At 41.4% G+C, this 20504-nt stretch overlaps 1 protein-coding gene across 2 annotated transcripts in view; it reads right to left on the bottom strand.

The window, feature by feature from the left end:
• The window catches only part of rbm44 (RNA binding motif protein 44), a 290943-nt gene extending 270905 nt beyond the window's left edge, over positions 1 to 20038 (bottom strand). Inside the window, exons 1-3 of one of the 2 annotated variants that reach the window (XM_072483580.1) lie at positions 19949 to 20038; positions 6143 to 6202; positions 222 to 352 (exon numbers count right to left, since the gene is read on the bottom strand). In XM_072483580.1, coding sequence (XP_072339681.1) covers positions 222 to 352; positions 6143 to 6202; positions 19949 to 20004 — 247 coding nt within the window. In that variant the 5' untranslated portion in view covers positions 20005 to 20038. Of the gene's footprint in view, positions 1 to 221; positions 353 to 6142; positions 6203 to 19948 lie in introns of those variants that run through there. The other variant, XM_072483588.1, reaches the window with a different exon arrangement.
• Positions 20039 to 20504: the final 466 nt, after the last annotated feature.

The following is a 20504-nucleotide window of genomic DNA, read 5'->3' as shown; positions in this document are numbered from 1 at the left end:
CCAGCCCTTTGTGCCAAAATTGCCCTTTGTGTTGGGTGGGGTTACTGGGTTATGGGGATAGGGTGGAGGTGTGGGCTTGGGTAGGGTGCTCTTTCAAAGTGCCGGTGCAGACTTGATGGGCCGAATGGCCTCCTTCTGCACTGTAAATTCTATGATTCTATGAATGCAGCCCAGTATCCTATTTGCTTCAACTGTTGCTTTCAAGAATCTAATACAGGTACCTTCCAAATATAGAGACTGCTCTTCATCTCTCATTGGTTCACTACAGTTCCTACATTTTCGTGTACTTAAGGTATTGCAGTAACTGCATTTTTCACATGGCCAAATGCAGTAAAACGTAGGCATTCTTGATCTAGATGGATAAAATAAAAAACAAAATTAACTCAAAAGCAGCTACCATTCTCAATCAATCTCACCTATCACTGTCCTTGAATTGTCATAAAAGCATTTTAAGCTCCGGCAAAAAACTTTAAAGTAGTGATTTGCACTTTTAAAGCACCTAATTATACCTCAGATACTTCTCAATAAATTACCAACTACCAAGTCCAGAGTGTTCTGGAGGAAACCTACTTTCAGATTTCTTAGACACCTGTCCAATGATCTCTTAGATCTATTAAGTCTGACTGGGTAGGGGTGAGAGAAATTCACTGGAGCAAAACCTGTCCACGTATTTAAATACAAAATGTCAAGCACCATCTCATATACTGCATTTGATTATCACTGCTCTCTCCAGCTCTCCTCTCAAACTCTCTCCCAGAGACCGGTGAGTCACTACTTTATATAGTTCTGCATCTAGCTCCATCTAGTGGTTATCTATAACATTATATTAACCCCTTGTCATCTGTCCATTTCCTAGAATGTCACACACTCCATCTAGGCCTCTCAGTATTCTGTAAGTTTCAATAAGATCCCCATCATCTTTCTGAACTACATCGAGTACAGACCCAGAGTCCTCAACCGCTCCTCATATGACAAGCCCTTCATTCCCAGGATCATTCTTGTGAACCTCCTCTGGGCCCTCTCCTAGGCCCGTACATCCTTCCTTAGATACGGAGCGCAAAACTGCTCACAATACTCCAAAGGGGGTCTGGCCAGCCTCAGCAGTGCATCCCCACTTTTGTATTCTAGCCCTCTCGACATGAATGCTAACATTGCTATTGCCTTCCAAACTGCCAACTGTACCTGCATGTTAACCTTAAGAGAATCCTGAACTCAGACTCCGAAGTCCCTTTGTGCTTCAGATTTATGAAGCCGTTTACCATTTAGAAAATAGTCTATGCCTCTAATCTTTCTACCAAAGTGCTTAACCTCACACTTTTCCACATTGTATTCCATCTGCCACTTCTTTTCTCACTCTCCTAGCCTATCCAATTCCTTCTGCAACCTCCCCATTTCCTCAACACTACCTGTCGCTCTACATATCTTTGTATCATCTGCAAACTTAGCACCCTCAGTCCCTTCTTCCAGATCGCTAATTTATACCGTGAATAGTTGTGGCCTCAACACTGATCCCTGCAGAACACCACTAGTCACTGGCGGCCATCCTGAAAAAGACCACTTTATCCCCACACTTTGCCATCTGCAAGTCAGCCAATCCTCTATCCATGCCACTACCTTGCCCCTAACACCACGGGCTCTTATCTTATTTAGCAGCCTCCTATACGGTACCTTGTCAAAGGCCTTCTGGAAATCCAAATAGATCACGTCCACTGGCTCTCCTTTGTCTAACTTCCTCGTTACCACCTCAAAGACTTCTAACAAATTTGTCAGGCATGACCGCCTCTTGATGAAACCATCTTGACCCAGCCCTATTTTACCATACACAAGTACTCCACAATCTCACCCTTAATAATACTCTAAAATCTTAACAACAACCAAAATCAGGTTAACTGGCCTAGAATTTCCCGTCTTCTGCCTGCCTCCCTTAAACAGGGGTGTTACATTAGCCATTTTCTAATCCTCTGGAATCCTCCCCGACTCCAGTGATACCTGAAAGACGACCAATGCCTCCACAATCACCTCAGCTATCTCATTCAGAATCTTGGGGTGTAGTCCTAGTGATTTATCCACCTTCTGACCTTTCAGTTTCCCTAGCACCTTCTCCTTTGTTAAGTCTACTACACTCACCTCTGCCCTCCAACTCTCTTGAAGTTCTGGTATGCCACTGGAGTCTTCCATGGTGAAGACTTATGCAACGTACCTATTCAGTTCCTCTGCCATTTCTTTGTTCCCCATTACTATTTCACCAGCCTCATTTTCCAGTGGCCCAATGTCTATTTTTGCCTCTCTCGTATCTTTTACATATAGAAAAAAAACTCTTACAATCTTCTTTTATATAGTTAGCTTACACTCATATTTCATCTTCTCCCCCCTTTTTGCTTTTTTAGGTGTCCTGTGCTTGCTTTTAAAGGCTTCCCACTAATCTTCACCACCTTGTATGCTTTTTCTTTTATTCTGTCCTTCAATTCCTTTGTCAGCCATGGTTGCTTCATCCTCCCCTTAGCAAGTTTCCTCCTCCTTGGGATGAATTTCCGTTGTGCCTCCCAAATAACCCCCAAAACTCCTTTCATTGCTGTTCCAGTGTCTTCTTTGCTCGGCTCCCCTTCCAATCAACTCTGGACAGCTCCTCTCTCATGTCTTTTCAGTTACCTCTATTCAATTGTAATACCGTTACATCTGACTCCAGTTTCTCCCTCCCAAACTGCAGGGTGAATTCTATCATAGTAGCTTTGACAGAACCGAGTGGCTTGCCCAGATAAGGATTGGGCATTAGTGAACCAGATCTCTTTTTACGAAAATCCAGAACCAGTAGTTCCCGATTCCCAATGAATGGTTTTATTAGGGTCCTAGATGCAACACTCAGTCAAATGTTGTCTTGATGTCACCAATTCAAGTTCTGCTCTTTTGTCTATGTTTGAACAAAGGCTGTGGCACGGTAGTTAGCATTGCTACATCATGCTGTCGAGGACCCGGGTTCGATCCCGGCCTGAGGTCAATGTCTGTGTGAAGATTGCACATTCTCCCTTTGTCAGCATGGGTCTCACCCCCTCAACCTAAAAAGATGTGCAGGGTAGCTGGATTGGCCACACTAAATTGCCCCTTAATTGAAAATAAAAGAATTGGGTACTCTAAATTTAATTTTAAATACTGTATATTAATTGTGCTAAATTGTATGTTGATAGTGAGCATTCACTGGGGATTATTTTGAGCTCCTATGAACAGACACAGACTGAAACTGTAATTGTAGGGCTTGTTGTAATGTAGAAGTCTATGAATAAATTCTGACAAAAAAGTGCAAAGATTGCTTTCAATTCTACTCTTCACTAACTGACTTTCTGGAGTATAACACAGCTGAGAATAGTTGCTTAAAAGTAAAAAAAAACAAGTGTTGGGGATAATAACCCTCTGATGTTCTTGGAACCTGAGTCATATGACTAGTGAAAGAATGGAATAGTTATGTAGATATGGGTTATGTCTCTACAAAGAGAAAACAAGATATGGCCTTAGTATTGTTGTTTCCTACTACAAATAAAATTGCAAATATTTTGCGAGCTTGATGCCCATCAAGTCAATCCTGATGCCGGTTTGGTAATTTTATTATTGTATTTGGATGAAATTTACAAGATAAACTATTAAGTGTCCTGTGTGGCATAGTCACTTTGATATGGTCATTCCATGGAAGAGTGTCTCATTAATTGTAACAGACTCCATAAAGATTGACTAATTCAATTTGGGGATCCCTGGACCAGTACTAGCATTGAAATTGCTAGACTGTGCTAAAAGTCTCATGTAAACATGCAATTGGTTCTAACTGGTATTCTGGTGTCAGAAAAGGAAGACCCTTTTGAATCAGATGTCTTCTGATTTGAAGAAAAAACATTCCTGAGGAACAGTCATTTCCTTCAACCTTCATGGATCAAATCAGGCATTTGAGCGTAACACAGATGGCACAAAACGATGGCCAGATATTAAAATAGTTCATATTGGATACAAGCGTCAATACAGCGAAATGATTAAAGGCAGGCAGAATGAGGAAAAGTGAACTCAATAAATTTCAGGAACCCCTCTGCCAAGATTTGAGCGACCAGTCATGATTCACACCATTCTGCCATCATGTCACCTTGGGTAGCCAGGGGAGACTAGATGATTCAGTCATATAGGCCCGATAATGACATGGTAATGTGTTCAAATGATGCCCCCGATATTGAACATCAGGAAACGCATCATTCACTGATGGGGGGAACGGGACAAACATATCATACATCCATGCCAACATAAAACATGATTTTGCAGTCCTTATGATATCTGCTGCTCCCATCACCGAACCCACCCGACAAGAAATGGAGGGGAGCAGAAAATCTGGGCCATAGTCTCTAGTGTGATATCCAAGCTGTCGACTAAGCCTTCTCTGAAAAAGGCACAAATGGAATTCAACATGAGCATGACAAGACAATTATTTTTGGAAAGTCAGTGGTCCTTCAGTTTACCCAGTCTCGACCCTGATCAAATTTGATGTTTCTCAGGAAATAAGAATCAGGGCAAAAAATTAATTTCTTCATCCTACGTGTAATGATTGATGAGGCGCATACAATGTTAGTAGAAGGAATTACTGAGTTATTGAGGAGTGTGAAATCTGTAAAAAGCATCGGAGGAAGCCGTCAGGTCCTATCCCAAGCTTTCCATTGGTGCGTAATTTTAACGAGGATCCATGATCTAATGGCATGGAAGGAGAGCATAATTTGTATTCTACATTTTGTAGAACGGGTAACCATTTTTTGTCTTTCTACCAACTCACTTGGCAAGGCAAACAGACAAAATCATGGGAGAAATGGTTGCATTCTACATTTTGTACACAGGGGAACCATTTTCTTTTGTCTTTTTGCCATTATAAATAGGCAAGGGAGTGGACTTAGGGCACCACTGAAGTTGTTGAATGATAATGGAGAGGAATTTGTCAATAACGGGTTCAAAGGCAAGTATAAAAGCAGGAACATCATGCTGATGAATGCCACATCTGAATGTGTTTTCAGCAATAGGCACCCCAAAATGATGCAGTAATTGGTGAAATGCTGCATAAAACCATAGCTAATCAACTAGAATGGAAGCTGGCAGCTGCATTTATGGCCATGCCAGTGTGATGGATTAATTCCAGATATTTGGATGATATAAAACAATCTGTTGTGTGTTCTGTGCAATAGCTGTCCTTGTCTAAAAGGTACCATAATTAGTTAATTTTTTTGTACAATACATGGAAATTGACTTTCAAAGCTGAGATCTGAGAAAATTCGGAAAGAGCGATTAACTTTTCTATCAGGCCATTTGTACCATTATATGCAATTTAAAATAACAAGGAGTAGTATACTCCAAAGCAAAATACTGAAATATAAATAGAAAATGCTGGCAATAGATGAAGCAGCATCTGTTTTAAGAGAGAAACTAAGGGTACGACTTACTGGCTGTGCCCTGCCAGAATCGGAACTGGGGGCAACCGATAGATCCTGCGAGAGGCCTCTTCTGGCATTCCCAACTGTCGTTACACCCAGTGAGATGCAACGGGATTCTGTAATCGGGATCCCACCTACGTGGGCATCCTGACAGCACCAAGCAGATGCCACTCTGGCACTGCCAGGATGGCACATGTGGCACTGCTAGGATAGGTACCTGTGCCAAGGTGCCCGGGTGGCATTTTGCCCACAGAGGGGATTAGGCCGAGGGATGTCCTGCTCATAAGAGGTGAAGTGCGATGGGGCTCGAGGACCCCTATCCAAGAGGTGAGTTGGGGGGGGGGGGCGGCCTCGGCGGGGTGTTCCATACTGAAGCCCCCCCCCCCCAAAATGTCGCTCAATAGCTACAAGTGCCGGGTGCCGGCTAATGCCATCCAGAAAAGACTATTGTTTTTTCATTAGATCACGCCCCAAGTTAACATTCCAGATCAGCGTCTTCACTTCAGATTGCTCTTTCACCAAAGCTCAATTGAAGCAATTTTAAACATTTTCTTCGAAATGAAAATATTGAATTTTATAGAAATTATTACTTTCATAGCAGTTATTCACATTTAATTTCCAATCTGGATTAATTTCCTAAACTGATTATATAAAACGTGGCCATTGGCTTAGAGGATATACATTAATTTCACACTTACTGGTTTAGCTCTGAAGATATTCTGGGCTCCTGTACATCTTCCATGGATTCAGACTGCATTCTGTTGTCAGAAAGTTACATTTTCAAATAAAAAAACAAACCGAATGTTTTAAATACTTTAAAGCCAATAGCTTACAAAGTCCACACGAGATAGACATCAACAATGCATGCAAGCTTTTGATACCACAAAGTGAGAACTTGAGACTGAAGATTTGAGGAATTAATAATAATAATCATCAAGTTTCCATATATGCAGCAATATTCACCTACGTTTTTCCATTACTTTTCAGTACTTCCCATTATATGGAGAAAATAGGTTTTGACAATAGATTTTTTGAAAACAAAGTGAGAACTTTCCTCACCATCCAATGGATTAACACGTGATGGGAAACCTGGTGTGGACCCATAGAACAGGATGCCACTTACTTTAACGCCACAGGGATTTTCCAGTGGAAGTCTTTGGAAACAGACAAACATGGCAGAGGCATTCAAAATAAGTAGTAATGACTGAGTGACACCATGTGGTATTTTCTATCGATTTCAGTCCAATAAAAATGGATGCGGTCAACAGTGCAGTTCCTAGTCAAGGAACAGGATGACACACTGACAGAATTATACCCAGTCACCATACGCAAGTGATTTGGAGGAAAATGCAGCTGGTTTTATTAGTAAGTTCGCGGATGACACCAAGGTTGGTGGAGTGGCAGGTAGTGTTGAGGATTGTTAGTAGTTACAGCAGGACGTAGACAGGTTGGAGACTTGGGCAGAGAAATGGCAAATGGAATTTAATCCAGACAAATGTGAGGTAATGCAGTTTGGTAGGTCTAACATAGAGGGGAAATATACCGTAAATGGCAAAACACTTGGGAATATAGAAAGTCAGAGAGATCTGGGCATGCAGGTCCACAGATCTTTGAAAATGGCAACACAATAGAACAAGGTAGTCAAGGAAGCATACGGAATGCTTGCCTTCATTGGACGGGGCATAGAGTATAAAAACTAGCAAGTCATGCTACAGTTGTGTAGAACCTTGGTACGGTCGCACTTGGAATATTGCGCACAATTCTAGTCGCCACACTATTAGAAAGATATGGAGGCTTTGAAGAGGGTGCAGAGGAGGTTTACCAGGATGTTGCCTGCTCTGGAGGGTGTTAGCTATGCGGAGAGGCTGAATAGACTCGGGCTGTTTTCATTAGAAATATGGAGGTTGAGGGGTGACCTGATAGAGGTCTACAAGATTATGAGGTGCATGGAGAAATTGGATGGGCAGGCACTCTTCCCCAGGGTGGAGGGGTCAGTCACTGATCTTGTTGAGAAAATATCACTATTTCTACAGGAGGAAAATTCAGGCTTCATTATTCACTTGCATCTACTAAGGCAGGGGCTTATCTGCTCTGCTAGGCCATGCTGAACAGTGTAATTGCCCCTGATATCAAGGTAGTATTTGACCAAGTCTGACATTAAGAAGCCCTAGCAAAACTGAAGTTAATGGGAATCGGAAGGAAAACTCTCCACTGGCTTGAGTCATTCCTAGCACAAAAGGAAGAAGAGGTTTGTGATGGTACGAGGCTAATCATCTCAGTCCCAGGGCATTGCTAGAAGGAATTCCTCAGGATCGTTTCCCAAGTCCAAACATCTTCAGTTACTTCATCAATTAACTTCCCTATATTGTAAGGTCAGAAGTGGGGATGTTTGCTTAATTGCATTGGTCAGTACCATTTGTACCTCCTCAAACAATGAAGCAGTCCATGTCCATACGCAGCCAGAGGTGGACATCATTCAGGCTTGGGCTGATGAATGACAGGTAACATTTGCACCATAGTAGTGCCAGGCAGTGACCATTGCCAACAAAAGTGAATCTCAGCATCTCCCCAGGAAATTCAAAAGCATTACCACCGTTAATTCCTCTACCATCGACATCCACAGACCAGAAATTGAACCAGACCAGCCACTATGGCTATGGCTACAAGAGCAGGTCAGAGGCTGGAAACTCTGCAGAGATTATCTCATCTTCTGACGCCTCAAAGCTGTCGTGTAAGAATGTTTGGCATAGCAAGGGCTAATGTAGGATTGGGGAAACAGTGTCGCCCAGAGTCACATGACAATAGACAGAGCGCAGTAGTCCAGCGGAAGCCAGCATGGAGATAGTACCTGGTCTGGGCTATCCAATGAACATGTTGCGTTACCAATAAGCACAATGTTCAACCATACAACCCACTGAACCTTAGTGAAACGCCAAACAAACCCTTCCAACATGGTGGTAGCTCATGGAAAACTCCCAAACCTAGAGAGTTGGAACAAAAATTAAAAAGCTGAAAAACTAAAGGAACAGCATTCTGAACTGACTGAAAGCATCTGAAGCAAATACAAAGTTAGAGATTGCCTGAAAAAAAGCCGCATGGCAGAACGGGAAGCAGAAAGGCAGAGAAACAAAACTCCACTGTTCAGCTAAGAACACCATCAGATCTTGTTGAGGTCCTCTATGAACATCGATCATTTGCAGAGTCAAAGGATCTAGCAGAAGTAAGCAAAGTTTTAAAGGTCTTTAATACTTTAAAATGTCAGAGCAGCCCCTTTCCAAAATCACAGCAGTCAGCTTGGGTTCAGAATCAGTGCCTGACCATGTGGTAGAGCTTGTTTCAGAATAAAAAGATTTAAAAACCTGAGCCAAAGCCAGGAATCGATTATATACCCAGAAATCCTCCAATATCGTGGTGGAAGACTTCAAATCATTGATATAATGAACGGTGTGGAAAAAAAATTCCAAACGGTCAGGGGCCACCATTGCTATGGGAGCCAGACAAAACCGAACAAGCATGGGAAGACGTTTTGAAGAAACGATTGCTGCGGCACCATCTTTAAAGTCTGCATGGTATTTAAAGCCGGACTCGCTTGAAGTTAAAGTCGACCATGGACAACAAATCAACATTACCACAGCAATTTGATACAAAAGGTCAAAACTGATGCAAAAATGAATTTCTTGAAGAAAATTATAATTAACGCAGTACATTATATCCAAGTAGGAAATCAGAATAAGTCCAGATGAACAGTTTTTTTTACTGGTTTCGTGAGTTTGCAGATGAAGTAATCTTATCGCAACACATAGACAGCTTGAAGGAGATATTAAAAACACTTCACAAGTATTTTAATTTTCAAGTTGTGGAGCACACAGGGGCTTAAAAAGAGGGCTGGAAACTGCACCCCCCATGTATAGCGACAAGAGAATGAACAATACCCAAGTGTCATGTGTGAGTGCCTTTAAGAAATGGATGTTTCAGCAATGTACCTTTAAGAAATGCAGTGATGTCAGAGCGTGGGTGGAGCTGGGCTTTAGATCAGCCATTTTGCAGTTTTTTAGTTTCAGTTTGGAAAGAGCTTGGATGTGTGTCTGTGTTTGCAGTGAGCTGGACCTGCTGTGATCTCTGCCATGAAAGGCTATCTCTGGATCATTTGGGTGATTTAAACTAAATAGAAAAGCCTTTAACCTGATGTGTTCCTGTTTAAAGGTGTTACGTCTCTTGGATATTGAAAGGAATAACTGAAGGATTATTTAGTATTGTAATATTTTCGGGGTTATCTTTGAAGTAAGGGGTGTTAAATGATCCAATGTTTATTAATGGAATAAACATTGTTTTGTGTTTAAAAACCCACGTGTCCATAGTTGTAATCCCACACCAGAAGAACAAGCCGTGTGCTCGGAAAAGCAACAATTGCATTAAAGGGGGAGATTGGTTGAACTCCATGATACATTTTGGAGTTCTGAAAACGCCCCTCCCATAACTATTGGGGGCTTGAGGGGGATAAAAGTCTATCTATTGGATTGGCTTTTGTGAACTTAAAGACAGTGAAGGATTGTTGCTTTTCCGGTGCGGTATTTTAGTTTAAGTGGGGAGTGTGTTGTGGACAATGGCTCTTTCAGAGGCTCAGAGGTTTTTGGGGGTGGAGACTGTCACACGCAGTACCTTACGGACAGAGACTAAAAGCAGACTGTTAGATTTGGCAAAAACATTGCAGTTAACCTTACCTGACAAAATGTGAAAAGATGAGGTAATTATGGCAGTGGTTAAGCATTTAAAGTTGCCTGAGATACCGTTTGACTCATTGGAAATGGCAAAAATTCAGTTGCAAATTAAACAAATGCAACATGAGAAAGAATTAAAGCGGCTTGAATACGAAAGAGAGAAAGAGGAAAAAGAAAGAGAAAGAGAGAGGAAAAAGGAAAGGAGAGAGAAGAAAGGAGAAAATAAAGGATAGCCCTAGCAGAACAACAAGAAAAAGAAAGGGAGATACAGATCAGGAAAAAAGGATAAAGAGAGGGAGTTTGAACTTCAGAAAATGGCCATGAGACATGAACGTCAGTTAAAATTGGCAGACATAAAGGGAAATGTACAGTTGGAGGATGGTGATGAGGATAGTGAGAAAGAGCGTCATAGTGGAAGGCTTGGTGGGAATCTATTTAAATATGACCAAGCATTGCCAAAGTTTGATGAGAAGGAAGTGGAAGCCTTTTTCATTTCATTTGAGAAGGTAGCTAAATAAATGAAATGGCCACAGGACATGTGGGTAATACTGATTCAAACAAAGCTGATAGGTAGAGCTAGTGAAGTGTTTGCATCACTACCGGAGGAGGTATCTGGAACGTATGAGGTGAAGAAATCCATCTTAAGTGCATATCAGCTATTGCCTAAAGCTTACAGACAACGGTTTAGAAATTTAAGGAAAGAATTTGGTCAAACATACATGGAGTTTGAAAGGATCAAACAGAGTAATTTTGATAGGTGGATAAGGACTTTGAAAATAGACCAAACGTATGAAGCTCTCAGAGAAATTATACTTTTGGAGGAGTTTCAAAATTCAATTCCTGATGTAGTGAGAACTCATGTGGAAGAACAGAGGGTTAAAACTGTGAGATTAGCAGCAGAAATGGCAGATGATTATGAATTAGTTCATAAATCAAAGATTGGTTTCCGACATCAGTTTCAGCCGGTGAGGGATAGAAACTGGGGACATGAGAAATACTCAAGTAGTAAAGGTAAAGGTGATCTGATGGGCGATAATAAGGAGAGTGTACCTCAGATTAAAAAAGAAATCCAGGAGGGTGGAAAAGAAATGAAAAGTTTCAAATGTTTTCACTGTAATAAATAGGCCATGTAAAGTCAGTGTTGGTGGTTGAAGAAAAGCACTGGAAAGGCTGATGTGGTAAAACAGGATAAGGCAGTGGGATTTGTTACAGTGGTAAAGGAAAGCCCAAGGGAAGCGAAGGAGATGCAAACGATTGTACAGCCTGTTCAAGAAGTAATTGTTAAGAAGGTGCCAGATGTCTTTCAAAGAATTTACTTGTGTGGGTAAAGTTTACTCATGTGTATCAGGAGGAGCAGGTAAAGAAGTCACAATTTTAAGAGATATAGGGGCTAGTCACCTTTAATGGTAAGAGATGAGGAATTATGTTTGGGAAGAATGTTGCCAGAAAAGGTGGTGATATGTGGAATTCAGGGTGAGAGGAGTAGTGTTCCATTATATAAGGTACGGTTGGAAAGTCCAGTGAAGAGTGGTGAAGTAGTAGGAAGAATAGATAAACTATCTTGTCCAGGAATACAGTTTATCTTGGGTAATGATATAGCTGGATCGCAGGTGGGAATGATGCCTACTGTGGTTAATAAGCCAGTGGAAAATCAGTCAACTGAAGTGTTGAAGGACGAATATCCTGGGATTTTTCCGGATTGTGTAGTAACAAGGTCGCAAAGTCACAGGTTAAGAGGAGAAATCAAAGAGTGAAGATGAAGCTGAAGTGCAATTTTTGATCAGATGGTTGATAAAGAACAAGAACAGGTGGAGGATGAGGCGGATATTTTTAGTTCAGGAAAATTGGCGGAGATCCAACAAAAAGATATAGAAATAAAACAGATATATCAGAAAGCAGATACGGAAGAGGAATCTGAGAGTATACCAGAGTGTTATTACCGTAAAAGTGATGTCTTGATGAGAAAATGGAGACCTGTACATATGCAGGCGGGTGAAAAGCGGGCAGAAGTTTATCAAATAGTATTGCCGGTAGTATATAGAAAGGAGATGTTGAGAGTGGCACATCAGGTACCAGTGGGAGGTCATTTGGGAATAAGGAATACTCAAGCTAAAATCCAGAAACATTTTTATTGGCCTGGACTACATAAAGATGTAGTTAAATTTTGTCGATCATGTCACACATGTCAAGTGATAGGGAAACCTCAAGCAGTGATAAAACCAGCACCCTTAATATCCATTCCAGCATTTGAGGAACCTTTTACGAGGGTCATAATTGATTGTGTAGGACCGCTTCCTAAAACAAAAAGTGGGAATCAATATCTTTTGACTATAATGGATGCGTCTACTAGGCTTCCAGAGGCCATTCCAGTGCGTAATATTACAGCTAAAAGGATTGTGGAGGAGTTACTTGAATTCTTCACTAGATATGGACTACCCACATAAATTCAATCGGATCAAGGATCAAATTTTACTTCAAAGTTATTCAAAGAAGTTATGGCTAGATTAGGAATAAAACAATTTATATCAACTGCGTACCATCCAGAATCGCAGGGAGCGTTAGAAAGGTGGCATCAGACATTAAAGACAATGTTGAGGGTGTATTGTCAAGATTATCCAGAGGATTGGGATAAAAGAATTCCATTCGTATTGTTTGCAATTAGGGATGCACCTAATGAGTCTACCAAATGTAGTCCTTTTGAACTAATTTTTGGTCATGAGGTAAGAGGACCACTGAAATTGATTAAGGAAAAATTGGTGGGTAGAAATCGGAAATTACACTATTGGATTAAGTGTTAAATTTTAGGGAACGATTAAATAGAGCAGGTGAATTGGCTAGACAACATTTGAAAGTTGCACAAAATGTGATGAAACGGGTAGCGGACAAGAAATCCAAAGTTCGTAGTTTTGTCAGTGGGGATAAAGTTTTAGTTTTGTTACCAGTGATAGGTGAGCCTTTAAAAGCTAGGTTTTGTGGACCGTATCAGATTGAAAGGAAATTAAGTGAGGTGAATTATGTGGTAAAAACACCAGATAGAAGGAAGAATATGCTTAAAAGGTACTTTGAAAGGGAAGGAGAGAAAAAGGAGGTTTTAATGATTCTAGCTCAAAGTGACGAAGCAAATCCAGATGACTGTGAATTTGACATACATCAAATTAAATTGGAAAATGAGGATGTTCTTAAAAATTGGGATGAATTGTTAAGTTACCTTCCAGAGGAAAAACGAACTGACCTGAAAGAGTTATTGATATCACATGGGCAAGTTTGTAGAGATAAATTGGGAAGTACGAAAATGGCTATACATGATGTAGATGTGGGAAATGCTGTTCCGATCAAACAACATCCATATCGACTTAACCCGTTAAAATTGGCACAGGTTAACAAAGAGATTGAGAGTATGCTTAAAAATTGCATAATTGAAGTGGGTTGCAGCCAATGGAGCTCACCCATAGTGATGGTACCTAAACCAGATGGTACCCAACGGTTGTGTGGACTATCGAAAGATGAATGCAGTTACAAGAACGGACTCTTATCCTATCCCGCGTTTGGAGGATTGCACTGAGAAAGTGGGACAATCTGCTTTTATTTACAACTTCCAGACATGGAAAGAGCATTTAAAACATCGTATGGAGCTCTTCGATCAACTTCAGGTGCCGGGTTTGGTGATGAACCTAGCCGAAAGTGAATTTGGAGAAGCCCGAATCACTTTCCTTGCGGAGTTTCCGATACCCTCAAGACGAAGGGAAATAATGCGATTTCTTAGAACGAGTGGATTTGATCGAACAGTTGTGCAAATGTTTTGTGGCGTGATTGCTCCACTGATGGAATTGCTGAAGAAACGTAAAAAATTTCAATGGACAGCGGACTTTCAACAGGCATTTGACTGCCTGAAAGCTGTGGTAACCAATGTTCCTGTATTGCAGAATTGCAAGGCGCTCTGTGGTCAGATTGAACTAAATTATATGATTCTGAAGAGAAATGCTGAGGAGTAGAGGAATGGATGGATCGTGCAGAGACTTTGTTCAAAGAGACTTGTCAATCGAGAAGGATTTTGGTTGGAGGAAGAAGAACGGGAAAAATGGACTATTATTATGCCTGTTTGCGCGTGTTTTTTTTTGTGAAACGAAAAAGTATTTTTACTCTGTACATTTCTTAGTGGATAGTGAAAAATGAAACCATCTTGAAGTTTTTTTTTCTTGGGTGGGGGGGGGGGGGGGGGGGGAGGTGTCATGAAGAGTGCCTTTAAGAAATGGATGTTTAAGCAATGTATCTTTAAGAAATGCAGTGTGTGGGTGGAGCTGGGCTTGAGATCAGCCATTTTGCAGTGTTTTAGTTTCAGTTTGAAAAGAGCTCGGGTGCGTGTCTGTGTTTGCAGTGAGCTGGATCTGCTGTGATCTCTGCCATGAAAGACTATCTCTGGATCATTTGGGTGATTTAAACTCATAATAGTAAAGCCTTTAACCTGATGTGTTTCTGTTTAAAGGTGTTAAGTCCCTTGGATGTTGAAAGGAATAACTGAAGGATTATTTAGTGTTGTAATATTTTTGGGGTTACCTTTGAAGTAAGGGGTGTTAAATGATCCAATGTTTATTTAAAAGGTTAAGTTGAGTTCATGGAATAAACATTGTTTTGTGTTTAAAAACCCACGTGTCCATAATTGTAATCCCATACCTGGAAAACAAGCCGTGTGCTCGGAAAAGCAACAATAGCATTAAAGGGGGAGGTTGGTTGAACTCCATGATACATTTTGGGGTTCTGAAAACACCTCGCCCATAACACAAGCAAACCACGTAAAAACAGCAAACAGGCAATAAACAAGTTGGAAGTCTTAAAAATAAATCCTTTTGTAAATGGTGACATTTCCCAAGCTGCAACAGCAGGTGTCAGTACTGAGACAGCGGACTCAGAGTAAAGGGAAAATCGTAGAGTGTTACAATTTGTGAGCGGAGAGAAGACCGTGGCATAGTGACATATGTCACTGAACTAGCAATCCAAAGACTCAGGGTAATGTCCTGTGGATCTAGGTTCGAATCCCACCATGGCATACGGTGAAATTTTAATTCAATAGAAATCTGGATATTATCTAATGATAACCATGATACCTTTCGATTGTTGTAAATAACCAAGCTATGAGCCGATAATGAATTCACAAATGGCATGATTACAGAACTGGAACAAGTTGAGGCTTCGTTGAAAGCAGACCGAGTTAACAGTCAAAACAAAATGAAGGACCAGGATTGCTGCACTTGGAGAAAGACGGAAATAAGATCGGCAATTGTTCATATCAAAGCTAGATTGGAAGACTTGAAATATAAGACAGCAGAGTATGCACCTTTGAAGAATTTATCAAGCATTTTCAATAAACTAATCTGGTCAAACAAATTTCTGAGGTGTCACAAAGGTACAAGGAGGCGTTGAAAGAAACAGAATGATTAAAATGTTGAGAAGAAAGCAATAAATGAAAATTTCATTTGAGTAGATATCTCTAGAAAAGCACAAAGAGGAAATAACAATGCTGAATTCCAATGTTAAAAAAAGTTAGAAGAATTCAACCAGCCAGGCACAACCGCAAACTGAAGATGTGAAATAATTTGCTGCCTTGAAAGACTGAAGAATTAATACATGCCAAAAAACATGGAGTTGAAAAAGATGTTAAACACTGCTTCAGAAAAGGATGTATTGGAATTATCAACATGACAAAGCAATGTACCGAAGTGCAGTATAAGTTGGCAAGAGTTCAACAAGAAAACAAACAGTTGAAATAACAGTTGATTGTCCTCCAATCTCAAAAACAGAAGGAGTGCATCACCCTTCAAGCCTCGAGTAAGAAAAGAGAGGAAACAATTGAGCTTCACAAAAGAAACCTGTTGATTGAGCTCCACGTGGTCAAAGAATCCCTTAGGTCAAAGTTTGTTCCTCTGGCAAATTATGAAAAGAACTAAATTGAATTTAATGTCATTGAAAGAACTGAAGCACCAGTTGACAGAGCAGACTCAGCAATGTTCTATATTCCAGGAGACCAAAAGGTACAAGAAAGTGACCTTAAACCTGATGGAAACGGATGGACCTTTGGAAGAAAATTTGGAAAAACATAGGAAGAAATGGAAAGCAAGTTTATTAATGCTATGGGTTAAAAGAGGAGCATGTGGAAAAAGTGATGAGGAAATATGCAGAGGTCAAAATGCAAAATGCAAGAACACAGAAGGAAAATGCCAGGCTGCCATCACATTCAGCCATTGAAAGAGGGAATACAGTTACACTAAATTTCTATAGAAGAGTCTGAGGCAATGAAAACATCACTGAACAAGAATGTTTTGGAACGGTGGGAGGAAAAGGAAACCATGAATGAAGAATTCTCGTGACACAGAGCAACAAATAGTGGAAAACCTGTAGCTCCAATTCAACAATCAAAAAAAAGAGTTCTTAATCAATTCTGCAGCATGTCCATTTGAAAGTCAAATTTCTCACAAAGTAACATGAAACAACAAAATAAAATTAAAGAATGTGAACTTGAAGGATAACACTAAGAAATTAGGCTCTGCTGAGGAAAAACTGTTCAGTGTCGGGAACCAACTTTCACATACAAAATGTGAGTTTGCTAATGAAAAATTAGAACTTGATGAACCTCAAATGTCAAAAGTCTCTATTAAGTAACATGAAAAACAGGAAAATGGATTGCCGATTAATCAGAACAGTTCTTGAATGCAGAATTAACCAAAACTGATGAAATGTTGGAGCTTCAATGTGAAAAAAGCAATTAAATTCTTGAACTTCGAAAGAGCAATTAAATTCTTGAACTGCGATCAAATCTGAAGAACTTGTAAGTTGAGATGCACAATATAGAAGGGCACATCCAGGTTTTAAAAGCAGATAAGGAAAATTCTAAGAAACAGAGTGAGGATCTAAAGTCAAGTGAAAGAGTCGAAGGAGCAGTCACTGACCATACAAGATTCCAAAAAGAACTGAATCCCAGTTAGAGCTGTTAAGCATGTATGACGTTTCCGCATATGACTCTGAAACAAAGACAACTGAACTCCCCAGAGTAGTTGCTGAGATAAATTAAAAGATTAATAGGCTTAGGGTGGCACGGTGGCACAGTGGTTAGCTCTGCTGCCTCACAGGTTCAATTCCGGCCTTAGGTGACAGCATGTGTGGAGTTTGCATGTTCTCCCTGTGTCTGCGTGGGTTTCCTCCCACAGTCCAAAGATGTGCAGGTTAGGTGGATTGGCCATGATAAATTGTCCCTTAGTGTTCAAAGGTTAGGTGCGGTTACAGGGATAGGGTGGGGATCGGGCCACGGTAGGATTCTCTTTCAGAAGGTCGGTGCAGACTCGATAGGCCAAATGGCCTCCTTCTGCTCTATAGGGATTCTAGGAAAAAGAGTCAGAACATAAAGAGTAAACAAATACTTGAGAAAAATTGGGAAACAAGTGTAAATTAAAGTTCCATTTTAAAACATCAACTTCCAGGAAGAACAGGGCAGATCCCACAGAGAAAGAAAACCAGAGTCCACTATGAATGAATGGCGCAAACATTCCCTCTGGAAGGAATAGAACAAACCCATTTTGTCAGAACAAAGTAAACAGGTTGTCTATAAAGATAAATGCAACTCCAACGAACACAAAAGACAAATCAGACGGAGACACCGAATACTACAATTTGAACTCTAACCAGCAAAATCTATCCAAAGCAACTGAACCTACAACAAGGTAGCACAGTGGGTAGCACTGTTGCTTCACAGCTCCAGGGTCCCAGGTTTGATTCAGGGCTTGGGTCACTGTCTGTGTGGAATCGGCACATTCTCCCCGTGCCTTTGTGGGTTTTCTCCAGGTGCTCCGGTTTCACGAGCGGGAGCTACCAAATAAGCGACCACTCATTCCATGGCCGCCAGCGGAAGTCCACTCAAACTTTAAAAAAATTTTTTTATTGCCATTTTCAAAATTTATAAAGTTATATACATTGTTTGCAGTGTTTGTTTACTGTATTATAGAGAAAGGTTTGTCTTGTCCTTCCCTTAATTTACCTTATTTACATTCTGTCACCCTCTGGCTCGGCGTGTAGTCCCTCCCGCCCCCACCCCCTCCCGTTCTCCCCCCCCCCCCCCCCATTCTTTTCTTCCCCCGTCGACTTCGGCTGAGTTTCCCCTGTGATGAGATGGGGGGTGGTTGCCCCCTTCCTCCCACGCTGTTCCCTTTTGTGTCTCTCCAGCCTTTTCTCCACTCTCCACTCCCCCCCGCCCCCCCCCCCATCCCATCCCCCTGGGTTGCACTTTCTTTTGGTTTCCCCACGGTCTTTTTTTTAAACTTTATCCTCTCCCTTTTCTGTCTATCTTTCTCGTTGTTGCTGGCCTCCAACAGGTTCTGGAACAGGCCGGCAAGCTGCCCCCATGCATTTAGGAAGCCTTCCTCTGAACCTCCGATGGCATACTTAATCTTCTCCAGGTGGAGAAATTCCGAAAGGTCAGCGAGCCAGTCTGCAGATGTGGGTGGTGCTGCTGATCGCCAGCCGAACAGGATTCTCCAGCGTGTGATGAGGGAAGCGAAAGCTAGGGTGTCGGCCCACTTCCCCATGTGTAGTTTTGGCTGCCCCGATACCCCAATTGTGCATGGCTTCACCCTCACCCCGCAGCCTTGGACATTGCCTTGGAGAAGGCTGTCCAGAACCCCGCAAGTTTGGGACAAGCCCAGAGCATGTGGGTGTGGTTGGCTGGGCCCATCTGCCACCGTTCACATTTGTCCTCCACCTCCGGGAAGAACCTGCTCATTCGGGTTCTTTCCAGGGGTGCTCTGTGCACCACTTTGAGCTGCACGAGGCTAAACTTTGAGCAGGAGGAAGTAGAGTTGGCCCTGCTCAGTGCTTCGCTCCAGAGTCCCCACCGCACTTCTGTCCCCAGTTCGTCCTCCCACTTCCGTCTGATCTCGTCCAGTGGTGTTCGGGCTCTGTCCAGCAGCTGTCCATAGATTTTCCCCACAGAGTCACCCCTCTTTACAGTCTGTGCTTATCAGGTCCTCTAATAGTGTAGTTTTCGGGGCCCCAGGATACCCTCATGTCTCTTTGCGGAGGAAGTGTTTTATTTGCAGGTGTCTCATTTCCTGTCCTGTCGGCAGTTCCTACTCATCCAGTGTCGCGAGTCTGTGCCCTACGTAAAAGTCCCTAACTGTCAGTGTGCCCTCGTCCCGTCTCCATTTCCTGAAGGTTACTCAGAAACTTGGTAATTTAAGGGTCCACCTACAAAAATGTTATGTATCGGAGCAGTCATTTTACAAAGTAATTGTAAAGCTATCAAAAGCATCATACAAAGATTTATGAAAATTCTAAGTTAATTGTCTGCATCTGTCTAGCTGTAAAGGAAAGTTCATTGAACTTGGAAAACATACTGCACTGACATTTTCAGCAGAACCCCCAAAGTGTTAAAAAGTCACAATACATTGGGACTATTTTTCTTGAACGTTAAAACTCCTGCCAGTGAGACCTTGGACTTAACAGTAGACTTTTGTTCAGCTTCAATACAGTGGCAGATCAGATAGAGAGCAATGACACCAGGATCACTAACCTCACCACTTTGCTCAGGTCTATTCCCATGCATATGGTGACAAGCTAACAGAACGAGCAAGAGGTGCATGACAACAAGAGACCTATTATGGTTGATTTGTCTTTCAGGTCATATTATGTGCCCAATTAGTCTTCATCCACTTGCTCAAATAAACAGTGCATGTCCCAGAAAACAGGCAAGGCTTCTGTAGTAAAATGGTGGCACTTTTAAAAGGCCATCTTACAACCCCATACCTTGAAGTGTTATGCCATTTCAGTTCAAGACAGGTCTGGAGACCAGTAGTTCGCATATATTTTCACCAAGGACCACTTTGACAGGGCAAGTCCTACCAGTCCTACCTCACCCATTTTCTCTTGCAATTTCAAAAGTAATCAGAATTCTTTATGAAGACTTTTACAGTACACAAAGGAACCAGTCTGGTATGACATCACACAAGCGATGGGGATGAGGGTTCTGGCCCGTTATCGTATGACCTTAGCTATGGTGTTACATGTCATTGTCTTGCATTTAGACCAGCTCATGACAATTCCCGAGAACCACTGCTATAGACCAAACAAAAACTTAAACAGAAGATAACTTCACTATCTCAGTTCTTCATTCACTAGATAATTATTAGAAGAATAAGTTGAGGATCTGTACCATACACTGTCACCAAGTGAATACATCATAATTAAAACAAATGCTCATCCAGTGATCACACACAGGAATAAGTTTGTTGCAATTGATATAATTTCTTATTCTAGAGTTGATTTCTGATGGTGCAGTTCATGATGGTGAAAACTGTGGTGC

The sequence above is a fragment of the Scyliorhinus torazame genome, chromosome 2 (genome assembly GCF_047496885.1).
Source record: "Scyliorhinus torazame isolate Kashiwa2021f chromosome 2, sScyTor2.1, whole genome shotgun sequence".
NCBI lineage: Eukaryota > Metazoa > Chordata > Chondrichthyes > Carcharhiniformes > Scyliorhinidae > Scyliorhinus > Scyliorhinus torazame.
This window is presented reverse-complemented; position numbering and strand designations above follow the sequence as displayed.